A 27638-nucleotide genomic window follows, 5' to 3' on the forward strand; every position below is an offset into this window, starting at 1 on the left:
ACATGTTTTGGGTAAAATCAGGCTGGATGTCGCTGGATGATGGTGGTACTTTCATTGATTACCACTATAACCTTCATTCTATTGAAACGTATTTATGGTGCATTTATTGCTTCATCATCAAGTCCAACAATTCAACTACACAAACCTTGCTCCTTTTACACTGGTCAAACAACGAAGAAGAAGAACTAAAACTGTATATTGGCAGTCTTATTCTATAGCATTCTTGAGCTTTGGCACGTCTCAACAATGGTCAAAGGATATGGACATTGCCTGCAAGTCGGTGTTCCGCACGGAACGTCTGGCTGCTTGCATGTGGAGTTTCCTTGAGACGAAACTAGCCGAGAAGGCACTGGATATCGACAACGTGGAATGCATCGAGTCTATGGAGCTTGAATAATGATTCTTCTTGCCAGTACAAACCGTTTGTTTTTTCTGCACTTTTGGTAGACAACACACCAGTTTTATTAGTCGGGAATCAAAGGTCATTTAGGAAAGGTTCTGGAGGAGCATGGAAATGGTAACATACAGCGTTTATCGTGGGATTGTTACTGATTAACGCTGCTTTAGAAATCCTTGCTCGATACGCTGAGATCCCCTTGTCGTGATTGGCTCGAACCTTGGCGAACCTTGGTGTGAACCTTTCAAGTATATGGTACGGTATGTATTGGTTTTGAGATTAAACTACCACTGATGGTAAAGGTATATCCCCCAAAATGCTAGATGGACGAGAGGAGTTTCTAAAGCCACAACAAGCATCACGTATTTGACTTGGCGAGCTCTCTCAGACCAGGAAGAAAGTACTAAGGCTACCGCGAATAACAATTGTCCTACCAACCACACACCTGCAGATATACCCAATGAGTTCAATGCCAATCCTGAATGCCAGAGGCTCAGCAGGGAGAAGACCAGACTTCCCGCGAGGAGTACGATGGAAGATACCAGTGCGTTGTCAATTCTAGTGGGATGGCCCATTTTCGTTTGTATACTGTGACACGGGCCAATTGCTAAAATTACAGATGTACTGATTCTAGGTGCAGTGGTCAGCACGTTAATAATCCCTACTATAGAAAAGACGGCGATGACAAAGTTTGTACTGTTTAGAGACGGAAAGCCTGCCGAAAAGGCATATGTAGAAGACAGAAGGGCCTGCACACCGCCGATTATGGTCGTAAAACCGTTACTGCTTCCATAAGCTGTCACATTAACGTTACTGTTCTTGAGTTCTCTGAGACAGGCATACGTGGGCCGTTGGATCTTATAAACAGTCGTTTGCTCACTGTACACTGTCGGGATACAACTGGCATTTAATCTGTTATCTCTTAGCCAATCCGACAAGAGCATAGTGCCCTATGGGACAAAATCTATTTTTCGTCATTTTGCGTAAAGTGAAAGAACGAAGACACTCACATGGTTTCCCGTTTTACTGTCTTCATGCCTTAGAGAAGCACCGTTGTCGTTTCTTTGGAAGTGATACGAATCCTATCACATTAAAGGCGACGAAAATCAGGACCAACAATAGCATTGAAAATGAGGATCCTACCTTAGTCTCGTTGTCAATGGCTAGCAACACGATACACTTATCGTTAGCGGCACAAGCAAATAGCCACTTTTCCATCCAACTACCGTGATCCTCATTCATTAAGTTGGAAAAGTATTCAATGATAATCATCAGATCCAATAATCCGTCTAGGCAAGAAAATAGAGGACAGGCCAAAGCACCCAAGTATTTCAAGACCATACTCCTCCTGGTACTGCAAGACAAAGTTCGAACCTACATATTGCATGTCATCAGAACGGGTTCTGCCACAACATCATCTTAACTTACAGTCAAAATATGTGTCATTAGTAGTAAAATAGGATTCTGGAGAACATTTATGACTGCCCCAATGGTAGTATAATTTGCTAAAGCCCAGATTCCAAACCCTATACCACCAGCAATGAGCAAGCAAATAATAATCAAAACTGCTAGCACGGCACGCCAGTGCCGATCTGTTTCATTTGAGATAAGTTTGAGAAGTTCTGCTCCACGTCCTCGACGTGATAGTAGAGTTTTTTGCGGCAGTTCTAGCTCGATATTAGTTGTTGGAAAATTTACCGGTGCTGGTGGTTGCAGTTCTGTTATTTCACGAGGTGGGTTGCTTGTTGAAGCTTGCATAATAGCGTCAGGCAACCTATAATTCATATCAGTTCCATGCACTCCAGGAGTTCCAGCAGGTCCACGAGGTCCCGGAGGGCCAGCAGGTCCAGCAGGTCCAGGAGGTCCCGGAGGTCCTGAAAGTCCCACAGGTCCCGCATCTCCTCGAGATCCTATAGGTCCCACAGGTCCTGGAATTCCTTGCAACCGATCGTTGAGGGAAGACCCCGCATAGTATTGTGGTCGCCTAGGCAATCGATGAGCCTACTAGCGCGTTCAAACAGAAGCGGGATGAGCACACTTACGTACTAGAAATTCGGTTGTCAATAATTTCTATCAGTTGCGACATGTCCATTGAGGAAAAATCTTCTTCGTTTTGTGGAGTTCCAACGTGGAAGGGTGGTTGACCGTGTGGGATTCTGACGACGTGGTAGAGAACTTAATGGTTTACTATGAAGCGTCCTGCTCGAACATAGAAAACTTCCAAATGGGCCGGTCGTCGAGTATGGATGGGTTGTAACAGCATCACGAATTCAGAAGTGGGGAAAGGACTGGATCTTGACCGATTAATACAATGTGGCTTGAGAATGCAGATTAGAGGTCAGTTATCATCGGAACAACACATCCAGGCCAAGGTTTGGAATTGACTACGAATGTGGCTTCTAGGTCGCAGCATCAAAACCCTACATCAATGCATCAGGAATCACAATATCACGTTATGCTGCTGCTACTGATCCGCCACAGCCAAAGTGCATGGCATCAGCCGGGCTACGATTTCGTTGCTGGAGATGACGATTTCGATGCTCTAACACAGAATGCATCAACGATTGTTGAGTTGCTTGATATTAAACGCATTTATTTTCTTCGCCTTATTATCAAGCGGATATGCCAACTGATGTGTATCAAGGATTGGACTGGTATCGTTATGATCCTTGCTAGATTTTCATGCGATACCGACGATTAGCGCCAAATCTCAAGATGACTATGTTTACGACGAAAAATCTACTGTTTATGTATGTGGCATCCTGTGGCTATGGCTATGGCTGCTACCCGAAGTGGACGTGGAAGCAATGATTTCGCAGTTGTTGTCTTGACATGACATGGCCACTATCACAACTGGTGTTTATTGCGTCTAACTTGAAGAATAGTATGCCACTAAAAGTCATTGACGATATTCTGTCAATCTCACCTTTGTTTTCTACAAGTTGTCATATACCCACATTTACTGGATCAACTCGTGGTTGGACTACTATGTAGAAAATTTGATTTCGAACACGTGCTTTAATGATGAAAGGACCTTGATTTGGTTGACTTTTGATTTGGGTAGACTACTTTTTTGGGCAATGTGATGTCCAATCCGAACTTTAATGATGATTGGAAATGATTTCGAGCTTGGATCGTTGGGACGTGGAGTTACAAACAGGACGCTCTCGAATGTCTTTGAATTCGTGGCATCGAAAACAAACTATACTAATGTGAACGTGACGAGTCAACCTGATTTGACTTCCAGGTGGCTTCAATTCAAGCACTGAATACCTGTTTCGAGCCCAAGCATGTCTGCTATTGGAGCTGGTGGAGGTCCTGTATATATGGATCCATCGTAAGTGGTTGTATAGAAGAGCTTAAAGCATTTGAATCTCACAGTGGGTTTGTTTTTGCTCCATAGTGTAAATTTGTCTGCACCGGTTCCTCAGCTGATAGACACATCATCTGCTACTCCAACGCCGTCAGCCACAGTATCAATTTACACGAAAACAATTGGGATTGCTGGGGACTTTACTGTCGCGTCACCAATCGCGGTTCTTGGATCGAATTTGTGGGGATTCTTGGCGTTCTCCCTGTCCAAAAGTCTGAAGTCATGTATAGAACGAAAATCTGATTCCTCTGATACAATAAATTAAAGTCCCCTTTGGCACGTTATTTCGTCTTGACTACTTCTGCTGACATTTTGTCTCACATTCAAATCCAAACGCGACGATGGCAGCTCTGATCAACTTGACGAGTAATTACCTGTCAGAGCATCCACAACTGGCTGAATATGGTCATATATTGCTTGAACGTGCTGTAAATGTCCGTGAAATCCTAGAGAAAAGTGGAGCAGACAGTTTGTTGATTCTGGTTTGTGTTGGATTTGTTGCAGGTAGCGTCAAGAGATCGAATCATGGAATTTTATTGTATATTACACTTTCATAACGTGCTTCTAACGATTATTCTTGTAGGATACGTGGCTATTGTTATTTACAAGGCAGCATTCCAACGGTTAGAGTATATTGCACCGCTGCCTAAAGGCCATCGATACAAAAAGTATGACCCACAGGTCATGCCGCCACCGTATCCCAATACTTGGTGAGAACATGACGCCGTTTGGTGCTTGTTTCGTAAAAGCTACAATGGTCGCAGTTGCTGCCCTTCCAAATCGCCCTTACACCTTTCATCCTTGGTTCAGGTATAGAATTCTCGGCTCATGGGAGCTACCCAAGAACGAAATCAAAGAATGCCGTCTCGTTGGCAAAACCCTCGTCGCATACCGCGGGGACGACGACCAAGTTCGTATACTAGACGCCTATTGTCCACACCTGGGTGCATCACTCACCGACGGCACAATCGTAAACGGAAACTGTTTACGATGTCCCTTCCATGGCTGGACATTCGATGGGCTGGGAAACGTCAAGGATGTGCCATATTCGGATACAAAGCAGCCTGCGTTTGTCAAGGCTCGTAGTTATCCTGTTTTAGAAGCTAATGATATGATTTATGTGTGGATGGACGCTGATTCGAGCGTGACACCTGATACTATGGAGGAGAGGATTAGCTGGAAGCCGAGGATTGTTGATGGGTTGAAGAGAGGTGGTGGGATTGGGGCGTGGAGGAGGCATGGAAGGTTTGTGCTGATTGTTGGCAAATACAGATTCGTGGTTTAAATGGTATCTGACGCTATTCACTGGCTTTTTAAGGACTGATCACTGGGTGAATGCTCATATAATGGAGGTAATATTCCTGTTGAAGAACGAAGAATCGCCCATTGGCAAGGACCCAATTCTCATTTCTCTCTAGCTTCCCGAGAACGGCGCGGATTCGGCACACTTTTATTGGGTTCACCACAAATCCGTCATACCCGTAAGTGTCGTTTTCGAGTACCTTCCTCATTCGAATGGCAAACTCAATGCCCACTGCTCTTCTAGTACGTTCAACCGTTTCTCGAACATACCTGGCGTCCCAAATACAAGGTCAACGAAACACAACCACATCGAGCTGACATGCAAGTAATCCACAATTTCTTGCTTTTTGGATTCTTGTATCTCCCAGCACAATACACGGACGTGACCCAGCATGGACCGGCACTTGCTGAGATATGTGTACGTGTACTTTCCCATATTCACTGAAATGTGTCTTCACTAAAATACCCGCAATCGTAGATTCACACTCCATTCGGTGATGTCGCGATATTTGAATGTGTGCAGCCAATCGCACCACTAGTCATGAAGGTGACACATCAAGTACATGCTGGACCATTCGTGCCTAGGATATTGGCAAAGGCCATGTTTTGGGTTATGATAAAGCAGTATGAGACGGATGCTGCTATATTCAATAAGAAAGTCTTTATACCCAATCCGCCGATTATGAAGGAGGAGAAGACTATTGGTGAATTCAGGTATGGTTGGTTATCGGTGTGGTTAAGAACAGTTGCTGCATACACCAATTGCGAGTTTGAAAGTTGGATTCTGATATGTTCATTGTAGGAGGTGGTTTAAACAGTTCTATTCACCAAAGTCAATGACATTTACTGAGGTAGACGACTCATTTCGCACTTTGCATCAGCTCTACGCTAACGATCTTTTCATATAGGCCGTCGAATTGGAAAACATTGAAGCATCATCTTCGCGAGAGTGGTAACCACATCCCCGTTAGCAACTGAGACCTGAAACGTGTTGATTTATAATTCTTTTAATATCTGACAAATGCAATAAATACCGTTGAAATCGTCATTTCATGTGATGTGTGATGTTGTTCTCAGTTCGCACAGCCTCAAACAACCAAAGCTTTCGTTTGCCTGACTACCAAACACTTGGCATTTCAAATTAAGATACATTACAAAAACGATCTTCAGCCGCACCAATATTTATATCCAGTTCAGAATCCTACATATGTTTCCTCCAACCATACGAATCGTAACAGCAGACATTGTACGCAACTCGAAAATGGTGGAGCAAACACAAACAATGAGGTCCAATGTGCCTAGTATAGAATTCGATTTGGTATCGAATGATCGCTGTGGTAAGTCTTTGCCTCTATTTCGACGGCTTGAAAGTATCGTTAACGAAGTGGGACCCGTTTCTTAGAGCTCCCGCCAAGCTCACCGTCTACTCCATCGAGCCCTTTGTCGGAGAGTAAGGCTACGCTATTGCAAATAAGCAGCAAGCAATCGACGTCTCTGTCTTCGTCGTCTTCATCAGGTTTCCTCTCTGTCTCGGCCTTCCGTTAAATCCAAGTTCTCAACCCTGTCAACCGTTTCTTGCCTTGCTGATTTAAGTTTGTATATTAAATTATCTGCAAACTGCTGAAACATGTACACATCCTCTGCTCTTGTATAATACAGCACATCGTCGTCAAAACATCGTTGCATGTCCAGCGGTTTCGAAAATTAAGCCCCATAGCAACTCACATAAAAGCAAAGCTTTTTATATAGCTCAACCCCATAGCAGGATCAATGCAAACCATTCCCTTTCTCATGTACTCCTCTTGGTCTGAAAGAATTTGAAAATGGAATCCATGGCAACGGGAGTCGTATACCCATGGTCGGTTGTCCCTGCGGATTGACATGGTCCTACTCCTCCACGGTTTATGGGTGTATCAAGCGGCTTTTGAGATGTTACCCAGTTGATTGTTTTCTATTGAAGAGTACGTGAGCTTGAGCATGAGGAGTTACTTAAGGGGAAAGAAGGACAAACCGTTCTCATGTATTCTTGAACTCTGGGACTCATAGATGAAGCTGAATTACTATGTACTGAATCAGTGAATGCTATTGCTGTGACACGATCTGATACGTCACCTATGCCAAGAAGGGTCGTCAGACCAATCGGTACATGCCTGAATATAAGCGTTTTCCACAACTTACTTTTGGATTGCAGCAGACTCAACGTACAATGTCCTCCATATGAATGAGAAACGAAAAAAATATTGGGTGCTGTCGATTTCGAAATAAAGTGCTCCCAGACATATTTAACATGAGCTGTAGGTGTTTCACTTCCTCGAATCTCGACCTCGTTTTCATCTTCGTTTTCGTTGTTGTTTAGTACCATTACTTCGTATCCGTCAGCCTTGGCTCTCCGAAGATAGTTGAAGATGCTGCCGTTGTTGATGTTGTCGTTCATTACGATTTTTCTATAATGTAAAGAAGCATGTGAGACAGTCTTTGCATGATACGCAGACCTTGTTTATGCCTTTTGTTTTGAGTATCCTTCTAATAGCGAAGCAATGTAATCAGAGAAACTACACATACCTCGCCCATTGTCCACAACGTATGTTGCTACCAGGTATCAGAACAAGCAAGGGCTTCGTTGTTGTGATGATAGCCTCCGCTAATATAAAGCGTTTTCACATCCACCTTTCATTCCGTGAATGTGGGAGGTTTGATACTCGACGTGTGTTGGGCTCCTACCTGTCATGAAGATCTTACTCGTAGGCTCGCCATCAACACCATCAATAGGGAGAGGCAGAGAGACTCGTTGCAGTTCAAATTCCGATACTAGCTTCTCTTGAATGTATCTTGCAATCGCATCTAACGATCGAGTTGATGTGAGTTTGATGTTTGATCCCACACATGAATTGGGGGTTGACTAAAGCTATAGTCGATGTTACTACCTCCTATAGCTTCATATCTCGCTTGATTCAGTGCAAACTTCTCCAGTACATCGAACTCGAACGGTTGACCTGTTAAGTTTAAAAATTAGCAAGGCTGAAAGCTCAAGGTACGGTTCGAATAAGAGAGTGTGTTCTCAGTGTGTTCTCACCTGTATTGATGCCGCGCAGCTCTCCATCATCATTAAAATGGTATCCGAATTCTTCTAATGTCTGTTCTGTCACCATTTTTGTCGAGTCGTCTCTTGTCATAAGCTGCTGGTGACGTTTTCAGACCACGGAGATCAAGGCTTGAAAGAGCCCAATTTGCATATTTGTACGTGTTTTGAAGCTAAAGGTTGGTATTAGAGCCCTGGATCTTTGCTCTTGCAACAATTCAATTAGCTGCGCTGGGTGATCAACAAATCAACACGGACCAGATATCAGTTACTCGTACATGTGGAAGCCACAAGTCATTTCGAGTACTACAAGATTGGACATTCAACAATCTAAATGCTTCCTGGAAGGGTCATGGTCTCGTCGAAGGCTCGGAAAGCGGAGTTTGAATGCTGCAGCTAGCACTCCAGCAACAAGCTACACGAAGGGAAACTCTGGCTTTTTCAGACTGTAAGATTCAGGCCTCAAACCTATTCATCTCATTCTGAAGATTGTGTACTAGCTCGTCAATCAGTAGAAAATCTTTCAACTTTTGAAGAACGTGGACGCAAAGACGAAATTTTGATTCACACCATCCACCACCGTGAGAATCAGACTGCATAATGGAATTCTCTACCTTCGAAAACATTAGAAGTAGGCGGAACGTAGGGTCATGGACTCTGCTAGCATTAATCTTTGGTTTGATCCACACATCGAATGGCCTGGTCGTCGAATCATCGACAATAGCATCAGGAACCGCGACCTCACGGACAACTACTTCATCATCGAGTACAACGTCACGTAGCAGTACGTCGTCAACCACCACAACCACATCGACCACAACTAGCGTAGCAACCACCACAATTGCAACCACCTCAATACATCCAGCCAGTCCAACAATATGGATATCTAGTGTATCTACAACAATTCCTACAATATCACTTGATAATTTAATAGGCTCACCTATGACCACGCTACCAGCATCCCCCATAGAATCCCCAATAATAGCATCAATAATTGCAGCAGATGCAAGCCCAGACTCTGGATATACACCCATCATTGTCGTCCCCCCAACATCCGCACCAACGAATCAAGTAGACCCATCTCCAGACTCTGGACCCGCATACACGCCCACTTCAAACTACGGAGTCACGCCAACTGACATTGCAGCATCACCGGACTCTGGATCTGTGTATACTCCACCTGTAGATTCCGGTGTCACGCCGACTGATATTGGAAGCTTGCCCGACTCGGGAGTCACTACGCCAACGGACGCAGCGGTCGGAAACGCAATTGTGAATGATGCAACGCCTACGAATACAGCAGCACCTGAATTTACCGATATCGCATCGGTAACCACGTATAGAGCAACGTCAACCCTGAGTGACGTATCAGCAACAGCAACCCTGTTACTGCTACCAACAACAATCGAATCCAGTCCACATGCAGCTCCATCTGTAATATCAGCATCGTCGACATCAGGGGTAGCACTCATAAACTCTAGTAATAGCTGGATTGTGGCAATCATTGTGATATTCGTTATATTGATCATCTTGGCATTCGTGTGGGTCTTGCTCGGAGAATCGATACGGAGATGCTTGAGATCGTATAGACGAGTTCCGAGGACGGAACAGGATTATTATGCACAGCCGATGCAGTATAATAACTTTAGGAGGTAGATTGAGTGAGTGATATCTTGCGGGTGTAGTAATAATATATAATTATTTAGAGACTTCATATAAACTTAATGTACACATCCAATCTAGGCGTGCCGCGGCTTTTTTTTGCCGACGAACTTCAAAGATTGTGCATATAATCAGGTCTTATTACACTCCACAAAACACACGTACAGTTACAAGCAAAGCCTACAAAACACGCACTAAACTCACAAACATCTCACTCCTCCTTTGCACTAATGCTAACCTTCAACTCCTTCCCAGGCGATACAGGCTTGGTAACTATACCCTGCAGCTTCCTGAACTCGACTTCAATCAAATCAGCAAACGCCTGTGCACCACCAGCACCATATGCCGAACGAGGAGACTGCTCGTCGAGCTTCATTTGTACAGTAGCAGTCATGGATCCGTTATACGATGTAAGTGCACATCCGAAACTATTTGTGGAGGGGAGACAGACTATAGGGTACATGTTCATGATAGACTTGCCGGCCCATGAGAGGGGTTTGGAGGGACCTGGGACGTTTGTTATCTAGAGGTATGCAAGAGGTTAGGGCAAGAAGTACAGTCATGTAGTGTATGTACTATCGTATTCTGTCCTTTTTTTGGAACCAAACTACAGCCAAAGAGACTTACCACTCCATGAATGACATCCACTTGACTGAAAGCCGCCTTTGGAACCATCCATGGAAAATAGAAGGCCACTTGCAAAAACCAATACGAGAGATATTGCTCGGGTGATTTCTTGGCAATGTTCATTGTTTGGCGAGTTGCGTGGACCTTTGTAAAGGGCAAAACAACTGATCAGCCCAATGCCGTTACAACCAATGACTAACACTTCACACACCAAAGCAATCAAATGACTGCAAGGATACTTACCCGACGAACAGTCTCATCTCCCATCACTGGCACACGAATCAAGTATGCAGAGCTCTCATTCGAGACATGCAAGTCATCTTTCTTTCTTAGAGACGTAGGTGCCATGAATGTGAAATGAGTGTCGACCAAATCGTCGCATCTGTTTGATAGAGAAAGGTGGTTGGTCCTATGTTGGATGTATGTTGGTCATTTTTTTCGCCATACATACCCAGCCAAGTACTGCTCGAAAGCAGCAGATGTGCAAGCCACCATAACATCGTTCACGGTGCATTGCAAAATGTCTTTTACATCCTTGATTTCTTCGAGCGGGATACCAGTTGAGACGCCAAGCTAACAAAACGGTTTCAACGGGGAGGATTTTCAACAAACAACGAGTGAAATGACAATCACAATCACATACCTGAGATTCCATTAACGCCCGTTTAGACTTCCGAAGGTAACCTGTCCGTTTGTTTAGCAACAGTTGAGCACTCCTGCTCCCGTATAGGAACAAAGCATATACGAATGCTAGCACTGCCAACAGCGTGGCCCAAGCATGTTCAATGGGTGTCGTAAGAGATTCACCCAGGGTTTCCTTGTGGGCCTTCTTTGCATATTTTCCAGCAGAGTATTGAAGTTGGGACATTCGGCGGCTCCGAAGGATTGGGTCTACCGAAGTCAGGAATGTAATTAAGGCTCTCATGGATCCCTAAGACGAGATGTAAGAGTGATTTAGATTAGAGAAATGACTCGGAGATCGTGCATGGTCGTAGTTCACAGTCGTCTTTTTTTTACCTGCCCGTCAGTTACGCAATGGTCTACACAAAGGTCAACAGCAAGTAATTAATATTCGTAATCTGTATCTGAATATAAAGAAAGCTAGCTTACGTGTTCGAATAAGCATTGCCGAAAAGTGTGGATTTCCAGTTTTGAAGTACGTAACATGCCACAAGGGATTATTCATATCAAATGGCTGGCTAACGATATGTGCAGCAGCATCTTGTATATCCCGTAGCGTTCCATTCGGAATATGTTTGACGACCAAATGGTTTGCAATATCAAACCGCTCGCCAATATCAACCCAGTATGGACGAGATATGGGGCTCTTTCCACGTACACAGACCGATGTATAGCGTTCAGTCTGGAATGCGAAATCAGTTAACTGCTTTCTCAAGACCTCTTCATCGAGCTCTTGATGAAACTCGTAGATTCCTAAGATGTTTTGACAGAGGTTACGCAGTCAGCACGTGTGAGGAAAAAGTTTAAGAAGGAGAGCTTTGTAGAAGTCAAGATGCAATTTCAAGCATTCCAAACAAGAAAACTTCGAGAATTATTGCATACCTGCTATAGTCATCAAAGTTTCGGGATCTGCGTTTTCGATTGCCAAGAAGGACGCATCGATGCCAGTCAGATAGCCAGCAAACTTGCCGTGGTTCTCGATCCTCTTATGTGCCATGATATAGACACAGTAATCTTGTTATTGAGAGCAGTGATGTAAGTTGGGGTGCGATTGTTGCGAGTGAAATTCCGAGTACGAGAAAATCTTCAAAAACGATCAATTTTGAGTGCCGGTTGAAATTGACTTGAAATTAAGAGAAGACGTCACGTTTCACGTATTTTGATCTTGGAACGACATCTTCTTTACGTGCTTCTTACGCAAATCAAATGGGTCAAAGGGCCAGAAAATCTTGGAAATATTTATGTCCCAGCTCCAAACTCACATCAAAAGAGATCGACCAAAAGTTATCAGGACGTGTCTGATATTACTCCAAAAGGGATTTCAGCTGTTGCGTGCTCGTTTTTTTGACCATGAGATTTTTTGACGTCGTTAGAGACTCGGCGTTAACTTTTCGGGAAACTCCAAGACCAAAGTCTGGAGACAAAGCTAATACCCAGCGCAACAAGTTTACGCGAGATAAAGCTGAGGTTTGTTGTATTCCAGCTGAAATTGTATTTTAACAAAGTTGAGGACACAAGTATTGAAATGTGAAAGTGTTTACCACAAGGATTGGAAGCAAACCAACGAAATTGTAAATTAAAATCGTGCATTTGTATTAAGGAAACGAGAAGTGTGCTAGTAAAACTTCGTTATGAAAAGTTGAAAGCATCAAACAACAAAATCAAGCAAACAAGCCAATGATGGTTTTATCCAGCAGCAAGACACATTCTTCAGTACCACTCAGGATGCACCCGGGTAAAGAAGCTGGGTTCTCCCAAAAGATGAATCGTTTGGAAGATGCCTCACATCGTGCTACACTGACAGGACGCACCCCGTGTTTTCTTACAGCAAAGCGAAGCGCATTCAGACCTTTACCGAGCAACGATGGATTGGTTTCAATCTAATTCTCCCTTGTCTTTGGGGATCGTGATCCAACCTTGTAACTTGCACAAGGAAAGCTGCCATTCCAGGTACGAAAGCGAAGAGACACCGATGTGCTGAGCAGATACGTAATAAGATGCTGATGCTGTATATTACAAAGTTTGGTTGGTGTGATTGTGTATTGGCGAGAAAATCATTGTTCAACCAAATGTCATACTGGTTGCCGAGATTTAGAGTAGGAAAGGCTTGGAGCAAGAAGTAGCTGTAGCTCCTATGATATGACAATATTGAGTTGAGTCATATCCGAATAGCTGGAACGTCTTCAATGTGTGCGTGCAGCGTTTTGAGCAAAAGATACATGTCAACAGTCCTTTGTGTTGTTGGTTTGCTGAGAGCGTGTATATGCAAGTGTAGCAGGGAAGAGCAAGTAGGATTGCTGCATGTATCAAATCTTACATTCCTACGCGCAATGAACAAGTCCTGGTATATTGCGAGGAAGCTCGAATTCGTTGTCGTTCATACAGCGTTTACATTTGTTGAGCGATGCAACAACGGAAGCGCTCCCCGCTACAATCCAATGCAAAGTTGGAAACGTAAGAACGGTTCTCACCTCGCTATTCACTTGGTGGTCTGGATTGGCTTCCTTCGGTTGCTTCCAGAATTTGATTTAAAAAACACGTCCAAAATCGACTTTGATAAGTGTAATCACATCCATAATATACAAAACTTATCATTTAGGTCCTTCTCCCTTCACCTGTTTCCAAATTGAATTCCTTATTGCTCACCCTCTTTCATCTTTGACAAGCAACAATCCAATATACAGAAATGATGGTCGCTCCCGAGAAAAAGGACAAGCTCATTATCTTTGATACCTCCCTCAGAGACGGAGAACAGGTAACCTATCCCCATTTGCTTCTTTCATCTGTCATGGATAAAAGCATTTTGCTGCTGACTGAAACTATGATCGATTCGAGCTGCTGTGCGAGTGCATCTTGAGATCTATATGCTAATCAGCATCTTCTCATGGGCCATAGTCTCCAGGAGTCACTCTCTCTGCTGGTGAAAAGGTCGAGATTGCACGAGCATTGTCAAGATTGGGTGTAGACGTTTGTGAAGCTGGTTTCCCTATCGCTTCTCAAGGCGACTTTGATGCCGTACAGCGCATTGCCAGAGAAGTCGGCCCTCTCACCGTAGGACGCAAATCTGGCCGTCCAATGGTATGCTGGACCATCTTTGTCGAAAAAAAACCTCTTGTGTTTCACCAACTGATTTCAAACAACATTATAGGTGATTGCTGGATTAGCTCGTGCAGTACCAGCCGACATCCAAAGAGCATACGATGCTGTAAAAGATGCTCCTCTACATCGAGTACATACCTTCTTGGCCACATCAGACATCCACCTTGAGCACAAGCTCCGCATAAACCGTGATGAATGTGTCCAACGGGCTGTAGCTGCTGTCGCATTCGCAAAGTCTTTGGGATGCACGGATATCGAATTCTCGCCTGAAGATGCCGGCCGATCAGACAGGACCTTCTTGTGTAAGGTATTGGGTGAAGTCATTCTTGCTGGAGCAACTACTTTGAATATCCCAGACACTGTTGGATATAATACTCCTGAAGAATATGGATCCATGATGAAGCATTTGATTGAAAACACTCCTGGTGGAAAGAATGTAAGGGTCTTGTTGCTCATAGATGTGTAAAGACAGACTTCTGACTTCCTTTCCACATCATTGGCAGGTAACTTGGTCAACTCACTGTCACGATGACCTCGGTTTGGCTACTGCAAACACCTTGTCTGGTATACAAAATGGCGCCCGACAGGTCGAAGTCACTATGAACGGTATTGGTGAACGTGCTGGTAAGTGCATTATGGACTGCAATCCTTTATTCGCTGGATGCCATAATCCTAAACATAATCGCTCATATCATAGGAAACACTGCATTGGAAGAAATAGTGATGGCCATATATTGTAAACCCCTCTTCTTCCCAGTAACATCCGATATCGATACCACCATGATCTACTCAACATCCCAATTGGTTACCAAACGATCTGGTATGGTAATTCAGCCCAACAAGGCCATTGTGGGTGCTAATGCATTCGCACACGAGTCGGGCATTCACCAAGATGGTATGCTCAAGAACCGATCTACCTATGAAATCATGGAACCCGCCATTTTGGGCATTCCTTCAAACCATTTGGTATTGGGTAAACACTCTGGTCGTGCTGCATTCAAAGTCAGGATTGAGCAAGTACTTGGACAAGCTGTGTATGCTGACAAGTTCAAGGTGAGCATTCGATGAGTCGATTTTTTTGCGATGATCTTGACTTTCAGCCCTCCTCAACCGTTCCTAACTCGTATTCATCATTTGTAGGATGCTGCAGTTATGGACGAGCTATTCGCTCGCTTCAAGAAGCTGGCAGACACCAAAAAGCGTGGTGTCACCGACCAAGACTTGTATGCGTTGTTGGATGACATGTCAATGTCCAGCATCAACCGTGAAACATACAAGATCAAATCCGCCCAAGTCGTATCAGGATCAGGTGTATTAGCCACAGCCACCGTTGCCATCTTGGATTACTCCAACAATGCCACCACACCCGTCGAACGTATGGACGCTGCCATGGGTCACGGACCAGTCCATGCCATCTTTAGGTGCATCAACCGTCTAACTGGCCATAACAATGTCTTGGCTTCATATGAAGTCAAGGCTGTAACAGAGGGCTCAGACTCCTTGGGTAAAGTCCTCGTCAGGATTCAAGAAGGTGTCTCGGAATCAACTGATGATAAACCACGCATTCATAACGATGAAGGCCAAGATGGATCGTTTGCTTCTGACCATGCTTCGAGATTTGAAACTAGCTTCCAGGGTCAAGGAACTGATGAAGATATCTTGATTGCTAGTGCTAAAGCATATGTAATGGCTATAAACAAACTCGTTGATTTCAAGGCTCGTAAAGCGCAAGAACCTGCTTCTGCTGAAGTTGGCAAGAAGAGGAAGGTGGATGTTGTTGGTGGACAGGTGGAAGCTATTCCAAAGTCTCGTAAAGTTGATGTTTAAGGGAGGGTGTTTGTTGTGTGTGTAGTATCAAAACGGTATTGTTTGATTTGACTGAAAATATAAAAGAGTAATTTTTCGAAAGAGTGGTTGTCATCTGTATGGTTTGGTTTACTTAATGGGATGAAGGGACACTATTGTTGCTTTCACATCGTTGCAATGAGACGCTGTAGATTCTCTGACAATGCTCTCGTATCCCGACGCAAAAGCCTACTTTTCTTGAGCCAAAAAAATCCCATCCAGACGTAAAACACCAAACGTCCACTAGAACACACACAGCATCATTGTGGCAACACATGCCATAAGTATTGTAGCTGGTATGACGCCAGACACAATCGTAAATGTGTACGTTGATACACAGCGAACTGTTTGCCATCGCATCTTTGACAAAACCATTGTTATCCGAATTGAAGAAACTACTTTCTCTTCAAGCCAAAAAAGCACCCAAGTCATATACAAAAAAGTCTTAACTACAACACACACAGCATTATTATAGCAACACACGCCATAAACATTGTAGATGGTATGACTCGAGCGACACTTGATGCAGCGGTATAGCCAGAAGTGGATGCTACAGCTACAGCTGTAGGGTCGGCCGATGAAGGAACGTATAACCCACCATTCACGTTTGCGGCAGTTTCGTTTGAAAGCCTAGCTGGTGGGCCTGTTGGCACAGGATCATTGACACACTATGTGAATAAGTGAGGTTGAGAAAATGCGGTCTGATGGTTCGCATCGGCGGCACAGAACTCCAAAGTTACCTGAATCTTGACATAGTTAAACGTAGCAAAGAACCCAACATCACTTCCTGGTGATGATGTCCAAGGAGCGTAGCCACCAGCCCAGCTTCTCGTGCCAGCTAACAAAGAATCTTGGTTACAAAAAAAAGCGTTAAAGTAAATGTATTGTATAAACATTACCAGCCTGCGATCCACCATCCCATATCCCAATCTGTATCCTCATCGGATCGGTTGGGTACTGATATGCCTGCAATGCGGTATTGTATGTCGTGTTTTGGTAGAGCGTGCGGACCGCTATGCCATCGATAAGCCAGATGAGTCGTTGGGCATTCCAGTCTATGCCGTAAATGTGTGTTGTGGTGCCTGTTACTGTTCCTGTCTAGTAACGGAAGGTGGTATGAGTGAGCGACAAAGGACAGACGGAGAGGAGAACTCGATGGATTGAAGTATACCTCATAGTATACTGACTTAGTGTAATCGATAAAACCCTTCCAGAAAAAGTTTGTCTGTGCGGCTGTTGGGTCTGCGCCAGTCCATTCCTGTTTGAAATGAGAAGTATTCGTTTCAGTACTCTGTTGTCTAGGAAACGTTGGGTGGTTTCGCGTCTTTTCAAAGTTTCTGAAAGTCAATGCGTACCCTACAAACGTAGCGATGGTCAGTCAAAAGCATTCTGATCTTGCCGGCACATACAACGAAAAAACCAGGGTGTTTACCAATCGATTTCATCCTGTGAATCACTCATTCCAACAAAGGCGGTGACTCTGTAAACGACAAAATCAGTATCAGTGTACCACCTCCACCTTTCAAAAACTTGCGCTCATTCAAGATACATACACTCCCGCAGTATTCGACGTCTGCACCTTAGCCTCATACTTCCCAAAATTCAGATACGCTGTTGAAGACAACAGCACATTGATTCCGTAGTAATTGCCATCTGAGCCAACATAAGGCGATCTCTTCAAATTCAATCTTATGCCACCGCCATTCGGTACAGCTGATATCTGAGACGGGTTGTTGGAGTCTAGTGTGAAGTCTGCCGAGTCTATGTGATAAACATGTGGTGAGATGTCGGCAAAAGATAGCGTGACGGGGTTTGAAGCGCACTTGGATCTCCAGAATATGATTGTCGTGATGCAATCCATGTGTTGCTGTCAAACTATGTGCAAAGTTCTTAGTGAGGATCTATCAAATGATCATGACCTTCAAATTTCAAACACTCACGACATAATATCCAGATGTGCATCTATGCGACTCTGGACGTGATATATAGCATCCTGCGGTACCAGCAGAAAACGTTGCTTGACAGCCGAGCCCACCTTTAGAAATTCAGCAGTTTGATATTAGATCTAACATTCAGAAGGGAAAGGACGGCTGCAATAGCTTCAAGTACATCAAAACTATCCAGATAGGGCTTACAGTGTAAAGCTGTGTTTCCACATACATTTGAGGAACTGTATGTGTGGTTTGGGAGAATGTTAGGCATGGATACCAATAGTGAAACTCACATAAGAGCCTTGGTTCATAAAGGAACACATCCGGACAAGAGGTGGGAGTATCCGGCATACCTGCAACAAGGTGTCGTTCCATTGCATACGTAGTTTGCGGCATACGATCCACAGTATTGTTGAGCAACCACGAGCGCAGGAGCGAACAAGGACAGCAAGACCAGAGAAGCCTTCATCGTCAACAGAACTGATTTTTGGAATCGACCAAAATCCTTGTCTTATCGGATGCTGCTGCTGCGTTCTTAAACGTTTTTGCAACGGAAATTAAAATCGCAGTTCACATCGCAACAAGGATTTGAATGATATCAGACCAAGGACTCAACGATGGCACTGTACGGCACTATTCAGACTTTGTTTCCCATTGAACACGAAAAAGCCCAATTCGAACGGCAACAAACAGCAAGTTCTATATCATCCTCACCACCTCAACTTGACAAAACACAACCAACAAACTCCACACAAAATATACTCTTAAAGACTATGATGTACTAGAGGTTAATAAGAGTCCTACAAGATACAGTTACGGCACACAACTAACTAGATTCCCCGACCACCACCAAAAATTATTATAAAGCCAAAAGCGCCAACGTCAACGCAATAAACGCAGTTGAGAAACCCATCACCAATCCACCATACAACTGTGGACTAGCTACTGATGTAGCCCCGCTGCTTCCACTACCTCCTACACTTCCGGATGTACCTGATCCGAATGTTGGTAACGATGATGGAGTTGGTACGGCTGTTGTTAAACCTTGTACGGCGTTGATGAGCACTGGAGCGGTCATGTTGGGTTTTGAGGTTATGTTTGCTGGACGGGTTGGGACGCCGGTTGGGTCTGCGTCGCCCAAGCACTACAAATATAGGTGGTGGATTAGTTGTGAAGTGAATATATGGCAAACTTGGTATCAAGATATCATGAAATCCAGGAGGTTGACTTTTCTCGGTCTTCACACTTCAAAATACTCACAGTGATTTTAACATATTCAACGGTAGCATAGACGCCGGTAGTGTTGTATGGAGCAGTGTCCCATGGAATGTATCCTCCAGCCCAGTCCCGTGTACCTGGCGCACCACCATTAACATCATTTCCACCATCCCAGACACCTAGCTGTATTCTCATAGGGGCAATTGGGTATTGGTAGGCCGAGAGTGTGGAGCTATACGTAGTGTTGTAGACAACGGTTCTGACAGCCACTCCGTCAATGAGCCAAATGAGTCTGTCCTTGTTCCAGTCAACGCCGTAAACGTGGCTTGTGGTGCCGGTTACTGTTTTGGTCTGGGATTGAATAAGTGTTAATCAAAGGGAGAAACAAGGAGACAAAACCTCAATGTAGTAATTACATCAACGTATGAGAATTTAGTTCTGTCAATGTAGCCCTCGTAAAAGTAGTTGGTCTGGGCCGTAGTCGGGAGAGCGCCGGTGAATTCCCAATCGATTTCGTCCTTAAAAATAAAGATTGTTACAAGTCTCATAATGTATGTCTTCGCTAGCTAAAAAAACAAACCTTGTCGTTTGCCATGCCGACGAATGCAGTAACACTAGATATGTAGAAACAAATCAATTGACGTCCTGGTACTAGAGCTGACAGGAGTGCTCCAAACTTACGCTCCACCAACATTCGTAGTCGTAATCTTGGCCTCGTATTTGCCGTACGAGAGATATGAGGTCGACTGCAACAGAGTGTTTAGACCATAGTATTTGCCGTTTGAAGCGGCGGGCTGCGTATCAGAACAGATTATTTAGTTGAGGGAGCGTGCAAAACTGCGCTTCTGTTCCAATGTCGAACGGCCATACCGTAGCAGATCTCTTCATATATATCTGCAAAGTCGATGATCCATTAGCCATGGGAACGACTTGATTATAGTAGGCCGAGTCGATAGTGAAATCGGCCGAGTTTGGATCCCCATTGTAGGCACCTCGGTTAGCAATCCAGGTGTTTGCATCGAAATTGTAGAGACCCGAGACACAACGGTTGTAGTTTATTCGGGATTCATAGCAGTTTTTGGTGCCGAAACTGTATTGAGGCTGGCAGCCGGTTGGAGATGTGACAGTGTTTGAAGGTATGGGGAGAGCGCAATGCAGCGCCGTTGTCCCGCAAAAGTTCGAAGCACTGCAGCATGGACTACATAGACGGTGTTGATTAATAATGTTCCAAACTGTTTCCCAAATACAAGTTCCTCGTTAATCTTCCTCTCTCGATGCCTCATCTCCTCGAAAACGGTCGAAACCACACAAACTGTTTCCCAAATGTTGCAAATACTCACGAATACCAGGGACACACTTGGGCGGTCTAGAACAGCGTTTTGATTATTAGAATACGATTCGGATGCATCGGTTCGAATGGTGTCTAACTTACCCCGTTTGCTAGTACTCCACAAGCGTTTTGGGCTGCAGTTTGATGTATTAAGAAAACAGCCAAGACGGCTATAGCTTTAATCGTCATCATTCAGGTTACAGTATGGTATCCTCCTCTCAACAACGAAATAAGTCAAATGGTATCTAGACGGGAAAGAAAACTTGCTGGTGTGGATGTGTGTGTGTCTTGCGGTCGAACAGAGAACAATAAGAAGGAAGATCTAGACAGTCGTGAGAGAGAAACACCCGGCGAATGCTAACCGCAAGGTAACTAAGGTAACGATTAATAGCTTGGCTCAAAGAGTTCATACGCAGCACTGCGAAGTATCAAGTCAAAGCCGGCTTCTTGGTCAACTTTTGGAAGATCGACGGTCGAAAACGATGCCAGGGCTTTCAAAAGCAACGAAACTTTCTCATATTGTTCTCCTACTTCCATTTCTTTGTACTAATCCAGAACAATACAAAACAATCGCAAAAAAAAGTGGATTCATATCGAATGTATACCTGTTCATTTAATCTATACTTGACCATCAAGAATCTATGATGACTGACCTCGTAAATGCATCTCAGATGATCCTGCATCAAATTCTACTTTCAACCAGGAACCTGCAACCTTGATATGAGACCCTGACAGTCTCCCCCTATAGATCCTTTCTTGATGGCCTCTTAAGACAACATGGCATCATAAGCTTTGACAGGTTCAACAACCAGCCAAACCATTTTAGACTGGAAGGCGATGTCCAATAAGGTCATTTCAGGTGTATATAGCAACTTCGGTTTCTACCAACAAGTTCAGATTGTCCTAATTGAGGAAAGATGGTGGCAAAAAAAACCAAGACAGTAGCAATCGCACTGGATATCATGGATCAAATTTACGCTCACCAAACCAAGCCATTGACGTAGAATCACTCAATGATTCATACAAATGGGGTGGATCCCAAGGTAATTTAGTTCCTATACTAGTATTTCTGCCACATTCCCAATGACTTGTACGCCACTCTCTATTTTCAGGACAATACAAGAGACCAACCTGCAAGAATACGGGTGGATGGTGAGGTCAAATTTACCACCACAAAAAAACCCGTTAAGCGGAACACTTCATGGCGCAATGTCCAACTTTTCTGTTTGTGCTTACTATGCAGCGCCTTCATAGTATGTGTACCACTGGTTGCTCCAAAAATACAACACCTTCATCGTAAGGTTCACACTAGACATATGGGCGTCTCCACTCTGGATCATGTTTTGTTAAATCCAGCTTTCGCTTCTCCAAGATTCCTGTATCAATGAATATGAAGGAAAGGAAGGTGTCAGACAAATCCAATGTTATCAGGTAACATAGTCTTCGTTTTTTGCAATGATTGAGGTCAGAAAGATAGAAACAAGGCTCAACACGGGTGGTTCAGGAGAACGAAAGTTAGATTTGAAATGATGTAATTGATTATTCATCATTCCTCATTTCCATCCACAAAACTTGGTCGTTTGTGGCAGTAACAAAACAACACTTGATGACATAAAGGCGAATACTCACTTTCAGTGTAAGATCCAACATCTGCCTTTTACTCGAGGGAATCCTTCCTAATAACCGTTGACTTAGGCCCTCTCTAACGTTGGTATCTCCTGTTGCGATACAAAGTTTTCTCTCACAACAGCAGTCTTTGCAACCCAATAACCATTAGGTGTTTTTGATTCAAACACGGCAGTGTTTTTTGTTGAATCTGAAAGCAACTTTTGTAGGCGAAACCCCAGTCGTCCTGGATAGGCGTTCCTAACACCAACCCCAAAAGGAGTCAGTGTACCCCTATCCCATCGCGAATTCGATTTTCAGCAAAATGATCATTCAGATATCGAGCTGGGTAGATTCCCATGACCCTTTACTTTTGAAGAATTAGTTTGTTTTCAAACTCTCTGTACTATGTTTTCGGGACTTCTTGTTCAATCATTTGTTGTGTATCTCCTCCTTTTTCTGCATAAAAAATAAGAATGAGAACAGATACAAGCTCCATACATTCGCATTGAATCCTTTCCGATTTCAACACTTCTGCTACATTCATCGACATAAGGTTCACCACTCAAAAGGCTCGTAATGAAATAAAATTACCAGAACTTACTGGCGTTGAAACTTTCTTCCCACTGCTCCACCCCCACTGGCTTTCAGATACCTAGAAAGTTGCGTACCAACAAAACTACCAAAAGTACTCGCTCAAAAACAATCATACTCAGCTTCATACAAGATGTGTAATGTGATTCAAAACGATGAGTCTACACGGTGGTATATGATGGCTTACCAGGCAACGCCGTCTCAGCCTTGACCATATCAGGCGATGCGGCATCAACATCCTCCTTCCGTACAATCTCAACATGTTCAGTGTTTAGAGATCTCTTCAAGATCTCCATATTCGATGTCAATACATGGTGTTCGTTAAATGCAAGTTCTAGATTGAATGCTGATGGCCCAGTTGATTCTACTCGTTTCTGCGAGGGACAGCAATAGAAGTGTGTTAGCATCGTGTGTCTAAGAGGCAGGTCAGTTTGCAATTGTCAGCATTTCGGCGTCCTTTTTTTTACCTTGAATTCTACCAGGAAGGGTATGAATCGCTTGTCCTTGTTGAGACCACGCTGAGCAGCCAATTCCTTTTCCTTGTTTGAAAATGTTTGCGTTTTCTGATGTCGGTAGAGAAAAGACATTGGTTAGAGGGATGCCAAAAGACCCAACCTGTACAATGACCAATTCGTGAAGAGTCACACCCCTCAAGAGTCACACCCTTCAAACACCACTCACACACTTACCGCATCATAAGTCTCCTTTAATAACGCGATGCCCTGCTCCTGGTACTCCGGGAACCTGCTAGCCCAAAAGATTCGATACTTTTTCACACCTCCAGATACGACAGCTTGACCACGTTTGGCAGCCTTCTTGGCAATCTGATCTTCACTAGCTCGAACGTTATGTGCTATGTCTCTGAGATACGAAACTGATGCTAGTGCGACAGTATCTATAGGTTTGGTTTCAGGCCATAGTGCATGGAGAATGCTGGATGGTTGAGGAACCCAGTTACGAAGCTCTCTCTAATGAAGTTCAAAAGAAAAAGATTAGACTCAAACTAAAGACTATGATAGCCTGACACAAGTGCATTTTTTTGCGGGGTCGAAGAGGTCTCTTGACCGAAACCTCAATAACACACACCTTTTTCAACAAGTTCTGCCACACGTGCTCAGACCAATGCGGTGTAATAGGAGCCAACAACAAGGCCTGCACTTCAACAAACCTCAATACAAGTTGCTTGTGCATACCATGATTATCTATACCGCGTCCAGGCGATGTAGCATCTCGATACGAGTCTCTGGCAGTCTGCAATTGATAAAATCCCTCCTTAACGGCCTCCCGATACAGCATGGCATCATAAGCTTTAGCAGTCTCAGCAATCTGTAAATCCATTTCAGACTGGAAGGCAATGTCCAATAAAGTCATTTCAGGCGTATCTCGTAATTTGCCTTGCTCTATATCTTCCAAGACTTCGGTAATCCATTCCAATTGCGTGAATAGACGTAAGATGGCTTTATTTGCTGTATCAGTCATGAAATTGGCATCGTCCAGACCATCACCAGCATCAGCTAGAGCGAATCGTGTAGCATCGGCACCGAATTCGTCAGTAGATTCAGTCAATGTCTTGAAATTACCAGTTGATTTAGACATTTTGGCACCATCCAATAATAAATGTCCGTTTGCTCTCATCCCCAATGGCCAATATTTGGGTTCAAATATTGCGACGTGGTTGTATAAGGCGAATGTTAAATGATTACCAATTAAATCTTTGCCTGATACTCGCACGTTCATGGGATACCAATATCGGAATTCGTGACGTAGCAAATCCAATGATGCTGATGGAATGGTTGTGTTTGCAGGTGGTGGTGCATCATCACGGAATATGTAATCCCATACATCATCCGTCAATTGTTTGGAATCTATACCTACTGGACCAGGTTTTGATCCATCCAATGTTCCACCTAAAGAATTCCGTAAATGAGAAAACATGGATGCCAAAAAGAAGACGACGTTTATGAATTTCATGAATCAGACTTGAGCTCACCATGCAACAAGTGGGAAACAGTATAGTATGCCATATATATCGTAGAATCACTCAATGATTCAATGACATATTGTGGATCCCAAGGCAACTTAGTTCCCAAACCGAAACTTCTTGCACATGCCCATTGATTCAACCATCCCAAAATGATTTCGAATTGCTTCTTGGTCTCTTCACTAAAGAATGACATACGAGAGACCAGCCTGTTTTAAGTTGGTGGCACATAAGTACATATCGTTCGCCAAAAAAAAAGCCACATAAAGGCAGTACCAATGTAAGACAGTTGCACTGACTTACTCTTCTACTTGTGTTCTCCATACAGTCTCTCCATAATCTATATACCACTGATTTTCCAATGACACGACACATTCATCGCCACTTCGACTGACAATCAAAGCTTCAGGTTCACAATACGGTATGGCATCTCCACTTTTGATCATGTCTTGTCGAATCAAGTTTTTGGCTTCTGTGACCTTCCTACAATATGAAGAGAAGGGAAGGAATGTGTCAGATACATTCAATTGTGAGCATATTACGTTTTTTTTTTGCTATTCGTTGAGGTCAGAAATATAGAAACAAGGCTCAACACGGATGGTTCAGGAGAACGAAAGTTAGATTTAAATGATGTGATTGATTATTCATCATTCCTCGCTTGCAAAAACACGACACGTGGCCGTGTTGCGCAAGAGCAAAAGAAGGCAAATTGTACACCAAGACATGCAAACTCACTTTCCAGCGTAAGCTCCAACGACCATCTTTCCTTGATAGAATCCTTCCTTATAGACATCAGCTTTGGCCTTCTCCAATTTTTCTTTATCCTTTTGCGACACAATCTTTTCTCTCTCGATAGCAGTCTTGGCGGCCAAATTACCATAATTGGGTGTTTCTAATACAGGTACAGCTGGGAATGGTTCGATCCATTTCAACTGTACGCCATACCATTCATGCTTCTTTTTCAGATCTTGTAGAGTTATGTAATCGTCGGGCGAATCAGATGGCACAGATGTAACGACTCCAGTACCTTTCGAATCTAGTACACCTTCCATCGGCAATACATAGATTCGTTTATACGGTGTCAAGGGTGCATTTATCGGTATACCTATTAGATCTTTACCAATGACCTCGGCCAGCTTTACAATGGCACCCTTTGGCTTAGACCCAAAGAGGCCTTGCCATGTCATATTTCTAGCAGCACGAGCAGTCATCAGCCATGCCTCCTTATCATCTACTTCGTATATACCATATTTGATATTTTCACCAACATAACAATTGGTTTGACCATACATGGTTTCAGGACGTAGAGTGGCAGCAACCATATACACCTGTCGAGATCCAATAGCTTTCGACACTTCAGGTGACGTCAGGACTTGCCCGACAGGTACACCGTTCTTTAATTTATCACGTTGAGCATCCGGTACGGATCTCAATTCTTCGAAATCGATACGTATTTTTATGCCTGTGTATTCTTGAACTCCTTTTTGTTCACCGACAGCTCGATCGTGATCCATACATGGTTGGCCGTCGAGAGGAGAGTATATGGTATATCGTTCACCGAATTGAACTTTGGGAGGAGACATCGCTTTCAGACGGTTGAATTGCCATCGTACGAAGGAGTCATAATATGGGTTTACTTCGGTTGTCATGAATGAGCGTCTCCAATCTACTTTTAATCCGATGGCCTTCAAATCTTCCTGTTTTCAGAGAGTGGATGGTAAGCAGCGAGACAAAAAAAATGCACTTGAAAACGAGACATGCACTCACGATTGCCAATGGTGGGAAGTAATACAACCAATGCAATGAATCCGCGAACTTGTAGATTTCTTCTCGTGGGACGCCCATACTCTCCATGATCTGAAATTGATACTTTAGACCTGTTGACTTTGCTGTAACTTTGGCAGCCTAGCAGTTTAGTCGGCGTTAGTCACAGACTTCCTTCACTTGATACCACATAAAAGGAGACCCGAACCTTCTTTTTGAATTTGGTTGGATCGTCTGACGGTGCTTCAGTTCCATTTGCTACCGGAGCTTCAGCAACAACTTCTTCTTCTTCTGAAGGTATTGAGATACGAGAGTCAGACAAATACAACTACAGACCATGTATTGTCAGTCGATAAACCTGCCTTTGAAGCCAGAGAAGTCCTTTCCAAACTGAGCGACTTCATTCTTGATCTTGTCTGCAGCAGCCTATGAACACACCGTGTATGTCAGCACTTCTTGCTCCTATTCTATCAGCACAGAAGCAAGTCACAGTACCTTGATGGGCATTCCAGTAACATGAAATCCAAAAGGAAACAAGCAGTTCTTGCCCTTCAATCTCTCATAACCCATCGCGAATTCGATTTTTGAGAGAGAGAAGGAGTGACCCAGATGCAATCGCCCATTCATGTAAGGGAATGGGAATGTTCCCATAAACTTTTCCTTTCTGGGCTCCTCTGGTCTTGGAGCATTAGATTCAAAGACTCGAGAGTCTTGCCATTGCTTCTGGACTGCTAGTTCAATCTTTCTCAGAGTATCTCTTTTTATTGTCTAAAGGGGAGAGAAGAAGAGTATAATGAGCGACAATAAACAGGCATGATGACTTTGCGATGCGATAGCTGTGACAGGTTTTTTTTCAATGTCTCAAATGTTGGCGATATTCATAGTCATTACAGCAGTATGCATCAAAACAACGGCATAATCCACTCCAAATACATGTAATAAAACGATATTTGATCTTGTTTGTAAGTGATTGCCTAAGGTACTCACAGACTTGGGAGGCTCTTTATTTGATGCCATTTTTGATTTTTTTACAGATTTCAACGAGGAGAGACACCTAGAATAACCACAAGCGGATAGGCCGACTGCCCTAGTAGAAACTCTATAGAGAATCGTGATATTCTTGCTTGGATTTCCTATATATATATAGAGT

The 27638-nt window shown here is 43.7% G+C and overlaps 4 protein-coding genes across 4 annotated transcripts; 2 read left to right on the forward strand and 2 right to left on the reverse strand.

Annotated features, from left to right (window-relative positions):
• Window positions 1-3687: 3687 nt before the first annotated feature.
• Window positions 3688-4035, forward strand: SmJEL517_g03673 (uncharacterized protein; the record flags this gene model as incomplete). Its single annotated transcript, XM_031169601.1, has 2 exons — window positions 3688-3734; window positions 3801-4035. 2 exons carry the CDS (start codon window positions 3688-3690, stop codon window positions 4033-4035), a joined length of 282 nt encoding a protein of 93 aa, XP_031024431.1.
• Window positions 4036-10024: 5989 nt separating this feature from the next.
• SmJEL517_g03674 (diacylglycerol O-acyltransferase) lies at window positions 10025-12118 on the reverse strand (the record flags this gene model as incomplete). Its single annotated transcript, XM_031169602.1, has 8 exons — window positions 10025-10336; window positions 10441-10584; window positions 10684-10822; window positions 10892-11013; window positions 11084-11371; window positions 11458-11480; window positions 11551-11874; window positions 12004-12118. 8 exons carry the CDS (start codon window positions 12116-12118, stop codon window positions 10025-10027), a joined length of 1467 nt encoding a protein of 488 aa, XP_031024434.1.
• A 1689-nt stretch (window positions 12119-13807) lies between these two features.
• SmJEL517_g03675 (2-isopropylmalate synthase) lies at window positions 13808-16047 on the forward strand (the record flags this gene model as incomplete). Its single annotated transcript, XM_031169603.1, has 6 exons — window positions 13808-13876; window positions 14017-14199; window positions 14270-14656; window positions 14724-14844; window positions 14918-15273; window positions 15361-16047. 6 exons carry the CDS (start codon window positions 13808-13810, stop codon window positions 16045-16047), a joined length of 1803 nt encoding a protein of 600 aa, XP_031024433.1.
• A 6857-nt stretch (window positions 16048-22904) lies between these two features.
• Window positions 22905-27505, reverse strand: SmJEL517_g03676 (leucine---tRNA ligase; the record flags this gene model as incomplete). The annotated part of the gene is made up of 12 exons (XM_031169604.1): window positions 22905-23117; window positions 23211-23306; window positions 23433-23711; window positions 23830-24650; window positions 24734-24906; window positions 25028-25207; window positions 25460-26421; window positions 26492-26629; window positions 26697-26816; window positions 26888-26914; window positions 26984-27256; window positions 27476-27505. The coding sequence occupies 12 exons, from the start codon at window positions 27503-27505 to the stop codon at window positions 22905-22907; spliced, it is 3312 nt and encodes a 1103-aa protein (XP_031024436.1).
• Between the last annotated feature and the right edge of the window lie 133 nt (window positions 27506-27638).

The sequence above is a fragment of the Synchytrium microbalum genome, assembly GCF_006535985.1.
Source record: "Synchytrium microbalum strain JEL517 chromosome Unknown SmJEL517_scf0020, whole genome shotgun sequence".
NCBI lineage: Eukaryota > Fungi > Chytridiomycota > Chytridiomycetes > Synchytriales > Synchytriaceae > Synchytrium > Synchytrium microbalum.